The 22273-nt window shown below is 45.4% G+C and overlaps 1 protein-coding gene across 1 annotated transcript in view; it reads left to right on the forward strand.

The window, feature by feature from the left end:
• The window catches only part of CFAP97 (cilia and flagella associated protein 97), an 83483-nt gene that overhangs the window by 6242 nt on the left and 54968 nt on the right, over positions 1-22273 (forward strand). Inside the window, exons 2-3 of the mRNA XM_030191497.1 lie at positions 7294-8146; positions 8236-8307. Of these exons, the coding sequence (XP_030047357.1) occupies positions 7336-8146; positions 8236-8307 (883 nt within the window). The 5' untranslated portion in view covers positions 7294-7335. The remainder of the gene's footprint in view (positions 1-7293; positions 8147-8235; positions 8308-22273) is intronic.

Here is a 22273-nt window from a genome sequence, read left to right on the forward strand (position 1 = left end):
TTTCAGTCTTGCGACAGCTCCTCACACTTTTTCCAAGGTTATGGTAGTGGTGGCGGCAGCATTGCGGAAGCAGGGTATTTTAGTGCACCCTTACCTTGACGATTGGTTGATTCGAGCCAAGTCAAAGATGGAGAGTGAGATAGCTACTGTTCGAGTGGTGAGTTTCTTGGAGTCCCTTGGTTGGGTGGTGAATCTAGCCAAGAGTCATCTCAGGCCATCGCACTCTCTGGAGTACCTGGGGGTTCTTTTCGATATGGTAAAGGGCCTGGTGTTTTTACCGCCGCTTCGGATACTCAAGTTACAGGGTCAGATTCGGCGGCTTCTTGCAATGTGATCTCCGATGGCCCGTGCTTACCTTCAAATACTGGGGATGATGGCGACGACCATAGAGGTAGTTCCTTGGGCCAGGGCGCACATGCGTCAGTTGCAGTCAGCTCTTCTGAGCCGTTGGTCTCACCAAACGCAGGACTTGGAGGTGTGTTTGCCATTGACCGGACTGCCCCGTCTCAGCCTCCGGTGATGGCTCCACACGTCCAACCTGGAAAAAGGAATGTCTTTGGAATCCCCGGAATGGATAGCTCTCTCAACGGATGCCAGCTTGGGAGGTTGGGGAGCTCATTGTCTCAGGCAGGTAGCCCAAGGTCGGTGGTCTCAGGAGGAAGCGCAGTGGTCCATCAATCGCTTGGAGACCCGAGCCATTCGGTTGGCTCTTCAGTCCTTCCGGAATCTGTTTTTTGGCAAGGCAGTCAGACTGCTCTGCGACAACGCCACGGCCGTGGCCTATGTCAACTGGCAAGGAGGCACAAAGAGTCAGGCGGTCGCACAGGAGGCGGCGGAGTTGTTTCATTGGGCAGAACTTCATCTTCAAGCTCTTTCAGTGAGTCACATGGCTGGGGTGGACAACGTGGACGCAGATTATCTGAGCAGACATAGTCTAGATCCCGGAGAGTGGGCATTGCATTGGTCGGTTTTCTCTTGCATTGTGTTGGAATGGGGTCTTCCAGTGATGGATCTCATGGTGGCGGTGGATAACGCACAAGTACAACGGTTCTTCAGTTGAAGAAGAGATCCTCAGGCGGAGGGGATTGATGCGCTTCTTCTGCCGTGGCCCCAGGAGTTGCTGTATGTTTTTCCGCCGTAGCCTCTAGTCTGGCGAATAGTTCAGCGCATCGAGCGGCACTCAGGTCTGGTGATTTTGGTAGCTCCAAATTGGCCGTGTCATCCATGGTTCGGAGATCTGGTGCATCTAGTGGAAGAGGATCCGATTCCGTTCACAGAGGCAGTATTATTGTGTCAGGGTCCGATCGTAATGCCAGACCCGTCTCCGTTCTCGCTTATGGCTTGTCTCTTGAAAGGAACAGGTTGAGGAAGATAGGGTTTTTCTTCTAGGGTCATCGCTACGATGTTAAAGTCGTGTAAGCGCTCCACTTCTCTGGCGTATGTTCGTGTCTGGAGGCTTTTCGAGCACTGGTGTCAGGATTGGTCATTTCTCCCTTTTCGTACTTCAATCGCGGCGAAGTGTTCGATTTTTTGCAGGATGGATTGGATAGGGGTTTGGCCCTGTCTACCTTAAAGGTGCAGGTTGCGACTTTATCGTTTCCGGGGAAGGATTCAGGGGAAGTCCTTGGCTTCTGCACCCGATGTGGTCTGTTTCTTGAAAGGGGTCAAATTGATTCGTCCTCCTCGGCGTCAGTTGGTTCCCCCGTGGGATTTGAATCTTGTTTTAGATGCTTTGGTTTGACCTCCGTTTGAACCTTTGATTTCGGCTACTTGTAAGGATCTCTCTCAGAAAGCCGTGTTTTTGGTGGCCATTACGTCGGCTCGGAGGGTTTCGGAAATTCATGCTTTGTCTTGCAGGGAGCCTTTCTTGTTTTTTTCCAAAGAAAAGGTTTCTTTAAGACCAGTGCCTTCCTTTTTGCCTAAGGTTGTTTCCAATTTTCATGTGAATCAGACGATTTCTCTGCCAGTCCGAGGGGATAAAGCAGGAGATTCAGAGCAGTGTCATTTGGCTAAACTAGATGTTCGGCAGGTGTTACGTTTTTACCTGAAGAGAACTCGAGAGTTCCGGGTCTCGGATCGCTTGTTTGTTCTCCATGGTGGAGCTAAGAAGGGCGCAGCCGCTTCCAAGGCAACTATAGCCCAGTGATTAAAGGAGGCTATTGCATCTGCCTATTTACTGAAGGGCCGTAAGGTGCCTCTTGCATTTTCGGCTCATTCCACTAGGGGAGTGGTGGCCTCTTGGGCGGAAAATAGTATGATCCCTCCACTGGATATTTGTCGGGCAGCAGTTTGGTCTTCCTTACATTCCTTTCTGTGGCATTATAGGATTGACATTCATGCGAAGGAAGAGGCCAGTTTTGGTGCGGCAGTTTTTACCTCTTGCCTTCGGGGGTCCCGCCCATAGAGATGCTTACTGCTTTGGTACGTCCCAAGCATCTTTATTGGTCTGGAGGGTCACTGAGGAAGGTGAAATTAGGTCTTACCTGCTAATTTTCTTTCCTCTAGGGGCCTGGGGGATGCTAAACCCCAGCAGTTACCCGAGGATAGGCCGTGGCCTTCTTCCAAGGGTCAGGCGGTTCCCTCCTCTTCCAGACCTCGCTTCCGTGAAGCTAGAAGGTACCACCTGGGGCGTTCTGGATTTAGTTTGCATGCCCGTTTTCAGCAGAGGAACTCCTTTCGCTCAGACAAACAATCCGCAGCGGCCGGTTCAAGGCCTGGAGTTCATGGGTGACCCTCTCAATGATGGTGCGCCGGCCCATTCCTCAATTCCTGCAGTTGGAGGACGTTTTTCCCTCTTTCTCGAGGAGTGGGTCAAGATTACCTCAGATCAGTGGGTTTTGGACCTGATCAGAGACGGCTACAGATTGGAATTAACTGCCCTGGTGAAAGACATGTTTTTGGAGTCCCGATGCAGCACTGCTGTCAAACGGGCGGCGGTAGAGGAGACCTTGCAAGGTTTGTTGCACCTGGGAGCGGTGATCCCCGTGCCTCCCGCTGAACGCGGCTGCGGTCGTTACTCCATTTATTTTGTGGTGCCGCGAAAGAGCGGGTCTTTTCGGCCCATTCTTGACTTGAAGAAAGTCAACGAGTCACTCAAAGTACGGCATTTCCACATGGAAACCCTGCGCTCCGTCATTGCGGCGGTACAGACAGGAGAGTTTCTCACATCTCTGGACCTGGAATAAGCTTACTTGCACATCCCTATTTGGCCCCCGCACCAACGGTTTCTCCGGTTTGCGGTGTTGGGAAAACACTTTCAGTTTCGGGCCTTGCCTTTTAGCCTCGCCACAGCTCCCCGAACCTTTTCCAAGGTAATGGTGGTAGTAGCTGCCTTTCTCAGGCGAGAGGGTATCCAGGTTCACCCGTACCTCGACAACTGGCTCATCAGAGCGGACTCTGCAGAAGAGAGTTGTCATGTAACAGCCAGAGTGGTCTCTACTGCAATCTCTGGGCTGGGTCATCAATATACCCAAAAGTCACCTGACCCCCCCCTCTCAATCTCTAGAGTATTTGGGGGTTCGGTTCGACACGGCCTCGGGGTTGGTTTTTTTTTACCCAAGCAAAGGAGGTGCAAGCTTCAGACCCAGGTCTGTCTGCTCCTGAGGACGCCTCGCCCGCGAGCTTGGGACATTGTCCAGCTCTTGGGGTCGATGACGGCCACCCTAGAAGTGGTGCCTTGCGCGAGAGCACACCTGAGACCACTGCAGTGTTCCCTGCTACAACGTTGGTCTCCCATTTCCCAGGATTATCAGTTTATATTCAGTTGGCTCCCTGCGGCCCGACTCAGCATGGAGTGGTGGCTCTCAGACAGCAAGCAGAGGCAAGGAATGCCATTAAGAGTTCCCCGACTGGTGCCTGGTGGTAACCGATGCCAGCCTGAATGGTTGGGGAGCTCATTGCCAGGAGAGGCATGCCCAGGGTCTGTGGACACTCGAAGAATCGAAGTCCATCAGTCGCTTGGAGTTAAAAGCAATTTTCCAGGCGTTGCTGGCCTTTCAATTGACCTTGGAGGGATTAGCTGTCAGAGTGCTGTCGGACAATATGACGGCAGTGGCCTACATAAATCGTCAAGGCGGAACGCAGTGCAGAGCACTGGCCGCGCAGGCCGCTCAGATTTGCCACTGGGCCGAGGTGCATCTACAGTTCCTGTCAGCAGCTCCTATTGCAGGTCAGAGCAACGTGCAAGCTGATTATCTAAGCAGACACCACATCGACCAAGCGGAGTGGGAGTTGGCAGACGAAGTGTTCCTTCAACTCTGTGCCAAATGGAGAACGCCCGTAGCGGATCTGATGGCGTCAAGCACAGATGCCAAAGTCCCATACTTTTACAGCAGACGGAGAGATCCTCGCTCAGCGGGATTGGATGCCTTGGCTCAACCCTGGCCTCTGGGCCTCCTATATGTGTTCCCGCTTTGGCCCTTGATAGGCCGGGTATTCCTGCGAATTCGGCTGCACCAGGGAGTGGTGATTCTCATTGCCCCGGATTGGCCCAGGCGGCCCTGGTATGCGGACCTCCGGCGGATGCTGGTGGAGGCTCCTCTTCCTTTGCCTCTGGTAGCAAACCTGTTGACGCAGGGCCCAGTAACCATGGAGGATCCCTTCCACTTTGGTCTTACGGCATGGCTATTGAGAGGGCGCAATTGAGAGACAAGGGCTATTCTAACAAGGTCATCTCCACTCTCTTGCAGGCCCGCAAGCGGTCCACTTCCGTTGCGAGGATGGTATGGGATTTGCGTTCCAAGACGTATGAAGAGAGACTTGCTGACCTGAACATGTATACCCTGGAGGAAAGGAGGAACAGGGGTGATATGATACAGACGTTCAAATATTTGAAAGGTATTAATCCGCAAACGAATCTTTTCCGGAGATGGGAAGGCGGTAGAACGAGAGGACATGAAATGAGATTGAAGGGGGCAGACTCAGGAAAGATGTCAGGAAGTATTTTTTCACGGAGAGGGTGGTGGACGCTTGGAATGCCCTCCCGCGGGAGGTGGTGGAGATGAAAACGGTAACGGAGTTCAAACATGCGTGGGATATGCATAAAGGAATCCTGTGCATAAGGAATGGATCCTCAGAAGCTTAGCTGAAATTGGGTGGCGGAGCAGGTGGGGGGAAGAGGGGTTGGTGGTTGGGAGGCTAGGATAGGGGAGGGCAGACTTATACGGTCTGTACCAGAGCAGATGATGGGAGGCGGGACTGGTGGTTGGGAGGCGGGAAAAATGCTGGGCAGACTTATACGGTCTGTGCCCTGAAAAGGACAGGTACAAATTCAAGGTAAGGAGTATACACATATGAGTTTGTCTTGGGCAGACTGGATGGACCATGCAGGTCTTTTTCTGCCGTCATCTACTATGTTACTATGTTGCGTATGGCCGGATTTGGTGCCAATTTGAGGCTTGGTGTGTTCCAAAGGCGATCACACCCATATGGGCTTCTGTCTCGCTGATTCTTGACTTTTTGCAGGATGGTGTACAAAGAGGCTTGGCCTATAATTCCCTGCATGTTCAAGTGGCAGCCTTGGCATGTTTTCGGGGGAAGGCCGCTGGCCTCTCTCTGGCTGCGCATCCAGACATTGCACGGTTTCTTAGAGGGGTGCTTCGGCTCCGGCCTCCCGTGCAGGCCCCTTGTCCGGCATGGGACCTGGGGCTAGTATTAAAGGCTCTTCCATGTTCGCCCTTCGAGCCGCTGAGGCGAGCTTCGGAGAAGGATGTGACTCTAAAGACAGTCTTTTTGGTGGCCATTACATCGGCGAGACGGGTGTCTGAGCTCCAAGCGCTGTCCTGTTTAGACCCATTTCTGCAATTCTCAGAGTCCGGAGTAACAATACGTACTGTGCCTTCCTGCCTAAGGTGGTTTCAGCGTTTCACCTAAACCAGCCTATTTATGTGCCCTCCTTTACTAGTGAGGAGTTTCTGGAATCTTTTGGGCAGTTGCACCTTCAGGAGGTGTGCAGGGCTCTGTTGCAGTATCTGCAGATGTCTAATGCTTTCAGGACCTCTGATCACCTTTTTGTATTGTTGTCAGGTCCTCGCAGAGGGTCTCCAGGGTCTAAAGCCACTATAGCCCGTTGGCTAAAAGGAAGCCATTTTTTCTGCATATCTGCTATCTGGCCAGCCTCCGCCTGACGCCTTTAAGGCACATTCCACAAGAGCGATTTCTTCCTCTTGGGCTGAGACGGGAGCACTCTCTCTTCAAGAGATATGTAGTGCAGCTACTTGGGCTTCTAAGCTCTCTTTTGCCCGTCATTACAGGCTGGATGTGGCTGCCAGGAGGGGCGCGCTTTTTGGAGCACAAGTGTTGCGTGTGGTGTGGCTTGTTCCCATCCTATCTAGGGATTGCTTAGAAACATCCCATTCATAATGGATTCATCTGCTGCTGATGACAAGGAAGGGAAAATTAGGTTCTTACCTTGGTAATTTTCTTTCCTTTAGTCACAGCAGATGAATCCATGATCCCTCCCTGATTGACTCTGTTTTGTGTTCACTTTTTCCTGCAGACATGTTCCCTCACTGGGGAAGTTGGAAAACAGTCTTCAGGATTTCTGTTCTACTACAGGAGGTTGAGTTTGTCTCTCCTTTGTGTTATTGTTCCTGTTCTGGGGCGTTCGTTCGCTGTGAGGAAAGTTCATGTTATGCTACTTTGCGGTTTAACACTGCTTTGGAAGCTTCAAATACTGAGAGGCAGATGGAGCTAGCCGTCCAGGAGGCACTATGGTTTTCAGTGTTCTCTATCTCCCCCTGCTGGTAGGTGGACACAACCCATTTGTAATGGATTCATCTGCTTTGACTAAAGGAAAGAAAATTAACAAGGTAAGAACCTAATTTTCCATTCTTATGTTGAAATATCTTTATTAAGAAAACATAAGAAAAACTATCCACAGAAGTAATGTGATGGTTAACACAGGTCAACTTGCTAATAAGAGCACAAAAATATTCAAAAGTCCATTCCCTCCCTAAGCCAACTAGTACAATCCCCCCCCTCCCCCTGCCAATTTCCTAAGTATGGTAGCACCACTGCTTCTCACTCCACCAAACAAATAAAAAAGAAGAGTATCCATAAGTAATAATCAAAATGTTATCACAGTTGCAAAGTATTTAAAGAGCACAGCAAACTCTCATTGAAAGAGTATCAAAGAACGGAGTCCAGAGTTTAAGAAGCCATTTCTTTGTCTTAATTCTGGTTTCTTATTCTTAATTGCTTTTTGAATGTATAATTGTGCTTTTCAAGTGTAAAGTATGTTGGGTAGGGTATTCCTATTTTAATACATTTTTCCCCTATCTTACTCTTTTGCAGGTGGAAGATATACAGTTTCACTGCAGAGTTTGTCTTCCTGTCATGGAACATTATGAAGACTTGTCAGACTGTGAAGTGGATGACCACTCCTTCTTTGACAGTGATTTTGGTGAACAGTCAAAAACAACTGATTATACTCTGACAGCCAGCAAGCAAACAGAAGAATATGAAGAAGAGAATTGTCTACATATAAACAACACTGACTCGACAATTGGAACAAATGTTGAGGAAAATCAGTCTAGTCTGGAAGAAAGTGACAAAGGAATGCAACTGAGAAAACCTTCACCGGATGATGAAATAGATCAAACTACAAACTCTTCAGCAATGTCGGTCAATCCAGAATCAGAGTGTGTATGTAAAGAAGATGTAGCTGCACTAAGTATAAAAATAAACACAATCATTCCCACTGGAGTTCCTAAAATAAGAAGAGAGAATAAGGACAAATATGATACAGATGCAGAAGACAGCAGTGACGAAGAAGGGAAAAAAAGACTCAGGCCAAAATCAGCCAAGCAGTCTAGCAGTTTGAAGAAAAATATTGGCAAGAAGTATTCACGTTTCAGTGCCTCATCTTCCAGTTCAGATGCTGACTGTTTGGACACAGAGTCAGAGAGTTACTTGGAGCCTTCTAATTCCTCAGTAAGCAGAAAGTCCTCCAGGTCTATTAAATCATTGGATGGAAATTCAAAGCACAGAGAATACACAGAGGAGTCTGAAGACACGGTGACTGATGTAACTCCATTGTCAACACCAGACATCAGCCCAATCCAATCTTTTGACCTTGCGACCACAAATGAAATGCTTAAGAAGAAAAAAATAAAAAGGCAAGAAAATGTGAGCCAGGAGATTTATGGTAATTTTATCAATTAAGAAAAGGACTAAGACATCTGTTTGGTTAACCATCCACAAGGTTTAGCCTTACCTCTCTGTCTTTCTCATTAGATCCTCAGTATGATGAAAAGTATGATGAAAAGGCCTTACATGATGCAATGGACCTGAATCAACTTTTGAAAGGTAATGAAGTTTCATTTTCATATTTTTATATATATTTTAATGAAATTTACGAGGAAAGGCATTTACTGTTTCACTGAAATAACTATTCTGAAGGGTGATACCAGAACAAAATAACTTTCAGTATTATTCCTATAGAGCAGCAGTTCTCAAAAGACCATAGGAAGTGTGTCACTGAGCTGGTGCAAGCAAGGCAGTTGGTCCAGGTTGCAGGAGATGTGACAGCAAGAAGCATAACCCAGTGGCAGGAGATGTGGTCACACGTGCCCTGACATTCTTTTTTATTTTGTTGTGAACTGCGCTCCTTCCTCTGGTCACAGCTGCATGGAGCACTTATTTTGATTTCAGTTCTGGTGTGCTGTGTGCACTGGAAGTGAAAACATTAAGTGTGGCTTGCAGCAGCGACCCAAGGAAGGAGCACAGTTCACAACAAATTAGAAAAGAATGTCAGGGCTTGTATAACCATGTCTTCTGCCATCTGTCCATGCTTCCTACCCTACTGCCACATTGGAGGAGAAGGGGAGAGGCACTGTTGTGGGGGGGGGGGGAAGAAGGCAGATGCTGGACTGCAGACAGGAGAGGAAGAGAAGACAGAGAGATGTTGGGCTACAAGGGTAGGAGAGAGAGAGATGGAGGAGAGATGCTGGGCAATGGTAGTTGTGACGGAGATAAGTGAGAGGAGAATGGTGAGTACAGGGGGGTAGAAGTGTGATAAAGGGAAGTGGGTAAAAGAAGGGAATAAGAGGTTGAGGAGTGAGACAGAAGAAATAGGAGAGTTAGGGGATTGATAGGTAGATATAAAGTAAAAAGAGGGAACCAGAGGACAGGAGAGTAAGCAAGATGATGAAATTTGAGTGGACAGGCAGACAGAAAAGAATGAAAGGAAGAATTAAAAGGGAAAGATCAAGATGTCAGACACAGATATAGTGAGAGCATGGAAGAAAACTGGAAGAGAGAGGAGAAATGGCAGTAGCCACTGGAAAGATGGACAGGAAAACAGAAAAGAGAAATTGGAACCAACAGGATTGGAAAAATAAAATGCCCAGACAACAAAGGTAGAAAAATGTGTTTTATTTTGCATTTATTAACTGGAATGTGTATTGCAGATGTGTTTGTATTTTGTTTAGTACATGAGGCAATACATTTCTTTATTTCTTATTTATTTATTGCATTTGTATCCCACATTTCCCACATATTTGCAGGCTCAATGTGGCTTACAGAGATTTGTCATGACATAATCATTACAGGCTTACAGAGAGTTGTTATGACATATTCATTACAGGATATAAGATACAATATAAGATAGTGTGCTAAAGTTGAGTAAGGAATCGAAAAGGAAAGGTATTAGGCGGGATAGTATAGAGGTGGACTTTCGTAGCTGGGTGGGTTATTAAGGTGGTTTTGTCAGGCTATGGGTTCTCTTTGTATGCTTGTTGAAGAGATATGTCTTCAAAGATTTGCGGAAGTTAGTTATTTCATCAATAGTTTTCAGGTCTGTAGGTAGTGCATTCCACAACTGCGTGCTCATGTAAGAGAAGGTGGTGGCGTGTGTCAGCTTGTATTTTAGACCTTTACAGCTGGGGAAAGTGCAGATTGAGAAATTTGCGGGATGATCTTACGGCATTTCTGGGAGGCAAGTCCACAAGGTTTAGCATGTAGATTGGGGCATCTGCGTGAATGATTTTGTGTACAATCGTGCAGATCTTGAACGTAGTGCGTTCCTTGAGTGGGAGCCAGTGAAGTTTCTCTCTTAGAGGTTTTGCACTTTCATATTTAGTTTTTCCAAATATGAGTCTAGCGGCGGTGTTCTGGGCTGTTTGGAGTTTTTTGATAGTCTGTTCTTTGCAGCCAGCGTACAGTGCGTTGCAGTAGTCCAGATGACTTATTACCATTGACTGTACCAGGGTACGGAAGATGTATCTCGGGAAGAAAGGTTTTACTTTTTTAAGTTTCCACATGGAGTGGAACATCTTTTTCATCGTATTCTTCACGTGGGCATCGAGTGTTAGGTTTCGATCAATGGTAACTCCAAGAATTTTCAGATTTTGTGAGACGGGAAGAGAACAGTATGGTGTGGTTATGGTGGAGTAATTGTTTGTGTTGTGTTGCGAGGTGAGTACAAGACATTGTGTTTTTTCTGCGTTGAGTTTTAGTTGGAATGCATCCGCCCAGGAGTGCATGATTTGGAGGCTTTGGTTGATCTCATTGGTAATTTCGTTTAGATCATGTTTGAACTGGATGTAAATCGTGACATCGTCTGCGTATATGTAGGGGCTGAGGTTTTGATTGGCTAGAAGTTTGGCTAAAGGTATCATCATTAGGTTGAAGAGAGTTGGTGAGAGGGGGGATCCTTGGGGAACTCCACATTCAGGTATCCATGGGGGTGATATGTCCGCGTTCGTTGTTACTTGGTATGATCTTGTGGTCAGGAATCCCTTGAGCCATTTCAGAACTGTACCTCCTACTCCGAAGTATTCTAGTATATTTAATAGTATTCCATGATTAACCATGTCGAAGGCACTGGACATGTCGAATTGTAGGAGGAGGATGTTGTTCCCAGTTGCAATTGCCTGTTTGAATGAGTTCATTGCGGACACTAGTACAGTTTCAGTGCTGTGATTTGACCGAAATCCTGATTGAGACTCGTGCAGAATTGAGTGTTTATTTAGGTATTCAGTAAGTTGTTTCGTCACTATGCCCTCCATGAGTTTGGTTATGAGTGGAATAGATGCTACTGGGCGATAATTGGTTAGGTCCATTGTGCTTTTCTTAGCATCTTTTGGCAGCGGAGTGAGTAAGATGTTTCCTTTGTCCGTGGGAAAAAGACCATTTTGAAGCCTGTGGTTTACATGATCCGTGAGGTCTTTTTTTAATTGTTTGGGGGCGGATCTTATTAGGCTAGTAGGGCAAATATCTAATTTGCATTGTGACTTGGCATATTTTTTGATCCATTGTGAGATTTCATCTGATGATATCGTATCAAAGTTGGTCCATGATCGATCTGCTGGGCTTTCCCCAGTGTTGTGGTAAATGCCAAGTTTGACTTCATGGGGTTTCTGGTTCAATTTTTATTTTCGTATTTCTATTTTTAATTTGTGATTCATTGCTCTTTATTTGCTGAGAATCTGTGTTTTGCTTGTGACCAAAGTATGGTATTCCTTTTGCATGTAATTTCTGTGTAGAACTCTGTAGTAGTCTTGCTTGTTCTGTTTTACTAGCAGTAGGTGTATTGCTATTCTAGGGTCCAGTGGAGTTCATTCTAAAAAATACCCAAAAAACTTCAGTCTGTTCAGAATATGGCTTTACTCCTGATTTACTCTTTGAAGAAAACTGACAGTATATCTGCTTTTTCCATGAAAGTTCTTTGGTTTCCTGTACATACAAGGGTGCTATTTAAAATTTTTTTGTCTAATATATAAGGTTATTTATGATCTGGCTTAAATCATTTTGTATTTTTAAGGAAGCCTGGAATTACAAGAACTGTTACTTCGTTTATCTCCCCATCTCTAAGGAGCATAAAGAGATTCAAGACAATTTATCTTCATTTCAGGCTGCAAGATTAGATAAAGATGTTCAGTCATTTTTTTACTATTGGCCATAAATTTATAGGCACTTTAGAAGTCAAGACATATTTATTTAGGAAATATGTCTTCAATCTTACAGGGTGATTATATTGAGAAGATTAACCTCAATGAATGTTATGATTTGATGATGTATCTTTCTGGTAATGTCCAGCTTCTAGTGATATAATCCGCATAGAACTGCGAGGTAAATGGCAGAATATAAAATACTAGGAAAAAATGCCCGTTTCTGAGGGCAATGAAACGGGCACTAGCAAGGGGCCCCCTCCCTCCGTCCCTCCGAGCTACTTGCCTTGTTAGTTCGCTGTGGCGTTTCGGTTTCGGGCCTCGAGTGTCATAGCTCCGCCCTCGACGTCATGACGTTTTGACGCGAGGGCGGTGCAGACACTCCAGGGCACACCGGATATCTCGGGCGCCTCAACTTCCGTGGAGGCTTCAGAACGTTGGGGTTGCCTTTTATATAGAGAGATATTGCAGATGCTAGTGGGGACCACAAGTGATAAATATAACACCTTCAGTCAAGACATGACAAATCCCAGGTGCCAGGTCGCCATGGTGCTTAATAACTTGGGGGCAAGAAGTCAAGCACTGGGATGCAATTTCTATTTATTTTTGTAGTGCCACAGAAAAAGTTTCTTATTTGCCTGCAGCGGTTTAGCTCACTGTAAATTTGAACTGCATGGTGCAGGAAATTCTGGTACTATTGCAGGTACTCACGGGACTTGAAACCACTAGACTACTTTCTCAACAGTTATGCCCTCATTAACAGCGTGCGCTCAGCCTTTCAATTTAGTGGGTGTTTTTACCACAGCTGTACAATCTGCTATGATTCTTAAAAAAAAAAAAATCCTCCCCTTGAGCTGGGACCAGGTCACTGATTTGACTCCAGTGCCTGCTAAGGACATGACCCAACTGGCTGAGTCCCAGCCATTGCCGATGCTGGACCTTGAAGGGCGAATCCGAGCCATGGTGCAGGAGGAGTTGTGGTATCTTCTCGCCATACGCGATGCAGAAACATCAAGGGCATTGGTGTCTGCTCCAATGTAACCTCAACCCATCCTGGAGGCCTATGTAATGTCTGACCACTGCTCATCGACGACAACGTCGCAAAGGGTGTTGAAATTGACACTTGTGGAGAAGGTGTCATTATCCAGTGTATTTGAGAGGAAGCCAGTAGACCAAAACAGGTGCAGACTCAAGTTTCTTATCGGGAGTACTTTTTTGAATCTGATTGGGACCTCTCCTGGGAGTTTGATCAGGAACCCGAAGTCCTCTTGGAGGAAGGATCCCTTGGCATTGAATCAAACAGACCCTACTCTGCCTGAGGGCTCTCCTTTACTGATTTTGTTTGGGAGATGACTAGGTCAATCCCATTTCAGTTTGATGTTGAGGATGAGCCCAAGGCCGAGATGGTGAACATCCTTGATTTTAAAGCTCCACCCCCCCCCCCCCCCTGCACAGCATCCTTAGAGCAGTACAGATGAAGCAGTGGGAGATCCCCTCTCTGTACATAGAGTTGGCCTTCTTGTGAATGGGCTGTACAGAGAGGGGGGGTCGCCTGGATTCAATAAGCTCCAGCTTCCAAAAACTCCATGGTCATCGAATCTACTCTCAAAATAAACAAGAGCTCAAAGATTCACTCACTCAGTGTCCCTGGGGAGAAAGGCTCAGACACTGGAGTCTTTTGGGGAAAGGTGTTTCAGAATGCTGTGCTATCCTCCTGCATAGATTCACCAGCTCTTCAAAAGCACGCACTTGCTGAAATTAGTGTGCAGTGTGGCAGATTTTTCAGACACTTTACCACCTGTGAAGGCTGCAGAGCTCTGCCAGTTAATAGCCAATCAGAAGAAGTATAGAAAGTTCATGCTTTGAACAACCTATGATGCTTTTTTGACATGGAGTCCAGGGCCTCTGCCATAGGTATTGGGATGCACGGACTCATGTGGCTGCATGTCTTGGACCTAGAACCAGTAGTTCAGGAGAAACTGGCATATGACCTACGCAAGTGGGCCAGTCTTTTTGGTAACAAGGTGGAGGAGGTCGCCGACCTCATCAAGAAACGTACTGATAACCTTTGTCACTGTTCCAGCCCACTCTTTCTGCAGCCTCCTAGTAGGTTCTTGGCTGGAGGGCAACAGGACCTACTATTCGCACAGGTATAGGTACACCTCTTATAATGCCAACCAGCCCAGAGCTCTTGCCCTCAACAGCAGCAACAGAAAGCTCAGAAGGAAGTCACCTCCTCAGTCAAAGCAAGGAGTGGGTTTGACCGACTCCAGGAAAGCCTAGTCACAATAAGTGTCCTGAGTAGCCTATAACTATGAGTGAGACTGAATTTTTTTTTCAAGTAAAGTGGTCCCTTGCAACCTCAGACCAGTGGTATAGTCCAGACAGGCTACACCCATCATTGACAGAAAATCCCTCCAATTTGCCCTCTGAAACATCTTGGCACCAGGAATTACTTATGATGGAGCTCTCTTCCCTTATATAGGCCAGAACGGTCAAACTCTTGCCAACAGGAGAAAAAGGAAAGGGATTTTACTCTCTCCCTGGTCCCCAAGAAATTTGTCCCAACTTAGTCCGAAATGCCCTGAACAAGTACCTGTTAAAGCAGAAGTTCAGGATGATCTCCATGGGCACCCTGCTTTCTATGATTCAGGAAAATGATTGGCTATGCTCTCTGGACTTAAAGGATGCCTATATTACCCACCATAGGAGCCAACTTTTCAAAATTATTGGGGGTGCTAAGCCCAATGGAAATGACCCCTCCCTGAACACATACAAGGAATTTTCTCACTATTGGGGGTGCTCAAGCACCCACAGAGTCGGCTCCAATGCTACCCACGTTTGGATACATCCCAGTCACAGGAAGTATCTAAGATTCTAAGTAGGGAAACACCATTACCAGCATCACGTTTTGAGGTTTGGCCTCGAATCCGCCCCCAGAGTGTTCACAAAACATCTCGCAGGATCGCTGTACAGACTTGGGATTCATGTGCTTCCTTACCTGGATGACTGGCTGATCAAGAGCACAAAGGAAGGAGATCAAAATGCAAAGAATTATTCGGGTGGTGGATTTGTGACAGTTTGTTTATAAACTACCCCAAGTCCCACCTCCTGCCTACAATTGGAGTTCATAGGAGCCCTGGTAGATATGAACATAAGAACACCCATACTGGGTCAGATCAGTGGTCCATTTAGTCCAGTATCCTGTTTCCAACAGTGGCCTTGCCAGGTCACAAGTACATGGCAGAAACCCAAATCCTGGCAACACTCCAGGCTACCAATCCCAGGGCAAAAAGTTGCTTCCCTACATCTGTCTCAATAACAGATTATGGACTTCCCCTTCATTAACTTGTCCAAACCTTTTTTAAATCCCAGATATGCTAACAGCTGTTATCACATTCTCTGGCAACAAGTTCCAGAGCTTAACTATTCTTTGAGTGAAAAAATATTTCCTCCTATTTTGTTTTTAAAGTATTTCAGTATAATTTCCATATAATTTGGAGTGTCCCCTGGTTTTTGTACTTTTTGAAAGAGTAAAAAATGGATTCACTTCTACTCATTCTGCTCCTCTCAGGATTTGGTACACCTCAATCATATCTCCCTTCAACTGCCTCTTTTCCAGTCTGAAGAGGCCTAACCTCTTTAGCCTTTCCTTTTATGGGAGATTCCCATCCCCTTTATCATTTTAGTCACTCTTCTTCAAACCTTTTCTAATTCCGTTATATCTTTTTTGAGTTACAGCAACCAGAATTGAATGCAATTCTCAAGGTAAGATTGCACCATAGAGCAATACAGAGACTTTATAGTATTTTTGGTCTTATTTTGCATCCCTTTCCTAATGATTCCTAGCATCCTGTTTGCTTTTTTGGATGCTGCCACACACTGGGCAGAAGATTTCAGCATATTGTCTATACCTAGATTTATTTATTTTTTTTTGAGTGCTGACTCCTAAGGTGTCCCCAGCATCAGATAATTATGATTTGGATAATTCTTCCCAATATACATCACTTGACATTTGTCCACATTAAATTTCATCTGCCATTTGGATGCTCAGTCTTCCAGTTTCCTAAAGTCTTCCTGCAATTTTTCACAATCCACATGTGTTTTGACAACTCTGAATAGTTTTCTGTCGTCTGCAAATTTTAATCACCTCACTTGTCTTCCCAGTTTCCAGATCATTTATAAGTATGTTAAACAGCACCGGTACCAGTACAGATTCTTGTGGCACTCCACTATTCACTCTCCTCCACTGAGAAAAATGGTCATTTAGTCCTACCCTCTATTTTCTCTCCAATATGGCTCAAGCCCAAGCTTTTTTGGGGTGTCAACAAGCGGATGCATTGGTCTCTGTAACACTGTAAGTTCATCAGAGCCAGCAGCTATCATCTCGGCAGATGTTGACTGTGCACATCACACCAATGGCACACCATTGAGGCTGGCCAGTGGGCCCGAGCTCCCCTTTGGTCTTAGCATATGGAATCTAGTAGATGCCATCATTGTTACTTCTCTTGAGAGGTGTCTGTCTTGGTGGATAATTCAATCCAATATGAACATGGGACTTCAATTCCAAATTCCCGCTCCCCACAAGACCTTGATGACAGATGTAGCCAACCTAGGCTAGGGAGCCCATCTAGATGGATTCCACAGCCAAGGTTGGTGGTCCTCCCAGGATACTCAATGTCACATCAACCTAGTGAAATTACGGGCCATTAGGAAATTAGGAAATCTGGCAAATTGGGCAACACTATAATAATGGGCGATTTCAATTACCCCAATATATATTTTTTTAATTGAAGAATTTTGAGTAGAACAGTCAGTACTTTTACAGCTAGAGAGTACGCTAAACAATAATATTGCTATTCAATCCCATCCCTTCCCTCCCCTCCCCCCCTTCCTATCTTAGCACAACACGTAATCCAGAGAGCCGCCCACTCAGGTCCCTAGAGAAGTCTGTATTTCCATCTAGAGAGTCAAGTAGGTGATTCTATCAGCCATGGAGCATGAGGGTCCACCCCTGAGAGGGATCTCCATTGTTTGTGAAATTGCACAATTTGTCCAGATCGTATGGCTGTTAACTTAGATATCTGGTATAAGTGATCCATCATGTGAACAACATTCACCACCGAAGGTGGAAAGGGGCTCCTCCAGGCTGCTGCCAGTGTTATTTTTCCTGCCACCAAGAAGGTAGAGGCTAGACGGTGTGTGGCAGGTTGAACCCCAATAGGTCTGAAGTGTAGAGGCAGCAGTCTGCTATGGGGATAGTCTATAGGTGTAATTTAGTGAAGTAAGCAAAGCAATTCTGCCCAATAGGCCTTTATTTTAGGACAGGACAACCATATATGGAACATGACTCACCTCTGTACATCCTGTCCAACAGTGGCGGAGCCCGGTTATACATTTTTGCTAATCTATTGGGGGGGGGGGGGGGGGGCATAGTACCATCGATATAATAATTTATATCCATTTTCAATTAAAAGAGCTGGAGACAGAAACCCTCAGCAGATATCCAAATGCTCTCTCCCAGCTCTTCAAATCATGGCTGACTCCCAGATCCAGCTCCCACCGTTGGGTATATCTCAGGATAAGAGGTCTTATATGATAATAGTGCAACATATAAGTGAAAGACACAACCTCTAAAATTCCCACCTAGAGTGCACACTCCAATGCTGTGTCCTCTAGGGCTAGTTCTTCTTTAGCTCTGCAGTAGATATGTTTGTTTGAATGTATTAATTTCAAATATTTAAAACAAGCATATTTGAAAAAAAAAAAGAAAAGGTACATTCATCAGTACATTTTATAGGAAAATAACATCAAAAAACTCAAACAAATTTCTGATTAAGTACACTCAAGTCCACATTTCGGATCCAAGATTAATAATTTGGAGACTTATACAGAAGTAAACTTTTAAAGAAATTAAAAACCAGCCTAATATCTGTGTCTATTTATCCATTTCAGAGCTTTAACCTCTAAGGAGTTCTGGCTGCTATGAATTCAGAAAGTTGCACAGATTTAAAAAAATACATATTTAACCGCCTGATGATAAATAATACACTTACAAGGATATCGTAAGAAAAATGTAGCCCCCAACTGGAGCACACTTGGTTTTAACAGAAGAAATTGTCTTCGTTTTTTTTTTAGTATCCTTGGATACGTCAGGAAATATATGGACTTTGAGTCCCAGGAATACTTTTTCTCTATTTTTGAAAATTTTTTTCATAATTAATACTTTATCCATAGTTAAGGCCAAAGTTATTAACAAGGTTGCTGGTGTTGTCAATTCCTCAGTAGGAGCTTCTAAAATTGCCGAAACATCCAGTGATTGTTTAATTTGTTCCATCTGTTGGACTGGTTCATTAACATTCTTTTTAGGCAAATAGTAAATTTGAGTCAAAGGAGGTAGAATGTCATCTGTGAATCCTAGAATTTCTGTCATATATTTATTAATCATTTCCCTTGGAGTGACAGTAATCACCCTTGGGAAATTTAGAAATCTCAAATTATTCGATCTTTGCACATTCTCCAAGTTTTCTATTTTTCTTTTCATAATGAAAACATCTTTTATTGTTGCAATCTGTAATTCTTGTGTTTTCCCTACCAATGTCTCTTTCCTCTCTGAGACTACAACATCAGCACTTTGTTCCAAATATTTAACCCGAGTCTCAAGGTCTTGAATTTGAGGACACAAAACCTTCCATAAATTAGCTATCAAAGCCCATAGGCTTTCCAGGGTTATCTCTGTTGGTTTTGCTTCCAAAGAGAAACAATACCTTGTTTTTGTGTTCCTGCGGTTTGTGGTGTTACCACTTCCGAACTTTCACTCACAGTCGTCGACCCTCCCGCAGCTTGGTTCGCTTTCTCCAGGGTAATTTGAGGGGTAATTCCACCTCAAATCCTCTTCTCTCCGGTGGAGTTTCTCCCGCTCCCGTTGGCCCACTAGCAACGCCAGTTCCTGGCAGCTTTGGAGATGACGCCATTACAGGAGAGGAAAAGCTCTGGGGCTGCGGGGGAGGAGCTCGTTGGTCGGGGCTCAGAGTCACATCAAGCAGGGGCAGCGTCTCCGGTCCTCCACTCACCGTCGACGCCGCCAATCCGCCGCTCACCGACATTCCAGACACATCGGGTCTCCGTAAAAAGGGATCAATTAAGCCCACCAAAGATGAGGTACGTCGGACCGAGGGAGCCGCAACAGCCGATTTTCCCCGCCTTTTGGGCATAGCGAGCACTATCTTAATAGCAAGGAGACTTGTGACCGGTTCAGGCAGCCATCTTGGATCTTTAGCTCTGCAGTAGATATAATCCTGTATCCTCCTATAGTGAAACTGGTGGTGTGCTGGTAGGCCAAAATCTTCCTGGAGGTCCATAAAGGATACCATCATCCCCTCCTCCCAAATTTGTCCTAATTGGGTTAAGCCCTGCCATTCCCAAAATTTATAGATATTATCATCTGCCCCGAGGGGGAAACCCGGGGCAGCTTGTGTCACCATTTGTCAAAAATACTGTCTGCTTGGAAAGAATTTCTGGTGAATGGCACACCAGGTCTGTAATGGAAAACGAACCGCTGGTGGGGTCCTCCCAAGGAGTGCCAACAGCTGCTGTCAAGGCAGCCAAAGAAGTGAATTTAATTGCCTAGTTCCTAACCATTACTTTTCTGTTCAGAACCAAGGCTTTTTGCAGTCAGCGATCCACTCTGCAAGCAGTTGCAATTGTGTTGCTTGGAAATTAGAGGAAAAAATTTGGAACTCCCATGCCATCTTTTAGCTTAGGTTGATGAAGAACATCTGCACTTACCCATAGTGGCTTACGCTTCCATATGTAGGAAAAAACGTTTTGATTGAGCTCATGAAAAAATGCTAGGAAAGATATAAAAGTTTAGGCAAAATCATCATTTTAATTGCATGCACCCTCCCCAGCCATGATAGTTCTAGACCCTCTTACTGCTTTAACTCAAGGAATAGCTCCCATGCCTTTAGGGGGAAGTTAGCTTCATATAGACCATGCAGGGTTAGGTGTAAGGTTAATTCCTAGGTATCGGAGACATTGAGAGGTCCATCGAAAGGGATATTGGTGTTGTAGTGAACGGGTAACTGTGAGGCGTATTTTCAAAGCTCTTAGACTTACAAAGTTCCATAGTAACCTGTGGGACTTTGTAAGTCTTAGTGCTTTGAAATTGAGCCCCTGTGGGAGTCAGACAGAGGCCCATGATCTCTCATTTGGCCATTTTGACGTGAAACTCAGAAACATGCCCATATTGGTGTAAGCTTTGCACCACTGGTGGGAGGGAACAATTGAGATCTATCATGGTGAGTAAGATATCATCAGCAAAGAGCATCAGTTTATATTCTTCAGTTCCCATGGGGACCCCATGGATATCTGGGTGAGCTCGAAGTATCTGAGCCAGTGTTCAATAGTGAGTGCGAATAATAATGGAGATATAGTGCACAACCCTGACGTGTACCTCGGTATTAAGGGAATGTTTCAGAGTGGGTTCCATTAATCTGCAGTGAAGCCAGTGGGTTTACATACAAGAGCTGAAGTCACAACACAAATCACCCTGTAAAACCTGTTTGATCTAAGACCAAGAACATGAAAGGCCAATGTACCCGGTCAAATGCTTTTTCAGCATTCAAAGAAAGCATTAGCATGGGTTGTCGTGTGGCATTCATCTCATGTATCAAATGAAGGGACCCTTCTAATGTTATCAAACATGTGGCATCCTGAAATGAAGCCAGCTTGATCCTTATGTACCAGATGTGGCATTATCCTTTGAAGTCTTGTAGCTAATATTTTGGTAAACAGACGATATGATCCACTGTTCTGGTCTTTCCCAGTTTCAACAAAATGGTGATATTGCCAGTCGTCAAGAGTATGGCAACTCTGCCTGTATCTCCAACTCATGAAAGCTCGGACCAAAAGCAGGGAGTTTTGCCATATCATTTGTAGAATTTATCGGTAAGCATTCCGGTCCTGGGGCCTTTCCATTAAGCAAATCTTGTATAGCCCAGGTGACCTCATCCAGAGTGATAGGTTGAGAGAGAGCATCCTCTTGTGACTGCGAGAGCCTGGGCAGATCAATCTGGGCCAGGTTAATCCCGGATCTCTTTTGTTGTAGGCGATATGTCAGGTTGGTATAACTTTTTATAAAAGCTAAGGAAACTTGACCTAATATCCTCTTGTCTTGAACAACGCTTAATGTCCTCTGTCTTTGAACAGCGCTGCCCAGTGTCATCCAAGATGGTAAAAATATGATTATTGGTGGAACGTTGTTTCAGCTTGTATGCTAAAAGCCGTGAGACTTTATTACCAAATTCAAAGTAAGTTTGCTGAACCCGCTGAAGGTGTTCCGCTATCTCTGCCAGTTGGAGCTCGTGAAGTTCCAACCGCACTTGATGTATGTGGTCTGCTATTTGGGAGGAGTGGGGGTTCTGTAACGCATGGTGAGGTTGGAGAGTTCGGCATGCAGTGTCTGGGTTCTTGTTTGCCGTCATAAATGTGCCAGTAATGCTATCACTTTCCCTCAGATGACGGCCTTGAGGCCTTCTCACACTATCCCTGAGGAGACTTTCCCATCATCATTAATAGCCATATATTCTTTGAGATTTTTTTTCTATACCTGTGATATTGGAGGGTCCACTAGCAATTTATCATCAAAGCGCCACTGTGGAAGGGGGGGGGGGGGGGGGAGATCAATACCATAGTTAGAGGGGCGTGGTCGGACCAGGTGCTGTTGAATTTGTATATCCTGAAAACATGGTATTATGGTAGGATTCCCCAACCATAAATCTGCGTGCGAGTGGGAGTTGTGGACAGCAGAGCATATGTATAACTATGCATCGAGGAGTTAGATGTTGCCATAAGTCAAGCAATTGCCATTTGCCCCAAAAATTGTGTAATCGAGTACAATCTGATCGGGAGTATGGCACTCTTACTGTGGAGTTATCCAGAGCTGGGTGTAAGGTAAGATTAAAGTCACCACCAACCAGCAGGGTACCTTCTATATGTTTGGAGAGGGTCGCTAACAGCTCATCAACAAAAGCTCCTTGTTGATCATTGGGAGCATATATGTTTAGCAAGGACAGTACCTCCACCCCCACGTGCAAGACTTAAAAGTATATAGTGCCTTCACTGGTCTCGGGAGATGTGTTTCACTGCCAGGGATGCCTCCCAGAGAGTGCTATCAAGACCTCCTCCTTTATTTTGTCAGTGTGACTGGATGCAAGGTAGATATTGGGGGGGGGGGGGGTCGCCCATAGTGACACAAGTGCTCATGGGCGGGGAGCAGAGACACGTCTGCACGTAGACGCTGTATCTCTTTAAACATTAGTTGCCTTTTCACAGGTGAATTTAGCCCCTTAACATTAAGGGTAAAGAATGTGAGAGCACTT

This window comes from Microcaecilia unicolor, chromosome 2 (genome assembly GCF_901765095.1).
Source record: "Microcaecilia unicolor chromosome 2, aMicUni1.1, whole genome shotgun sequence".
Classification (NCBI taxonomy): domain Eukaryota; kingdom Metazoa; phylum Chordata; class Amphibia; order Gymnophiona; family Siphonopidae; genus Microcaecilia; species Microcaecilia unicolor.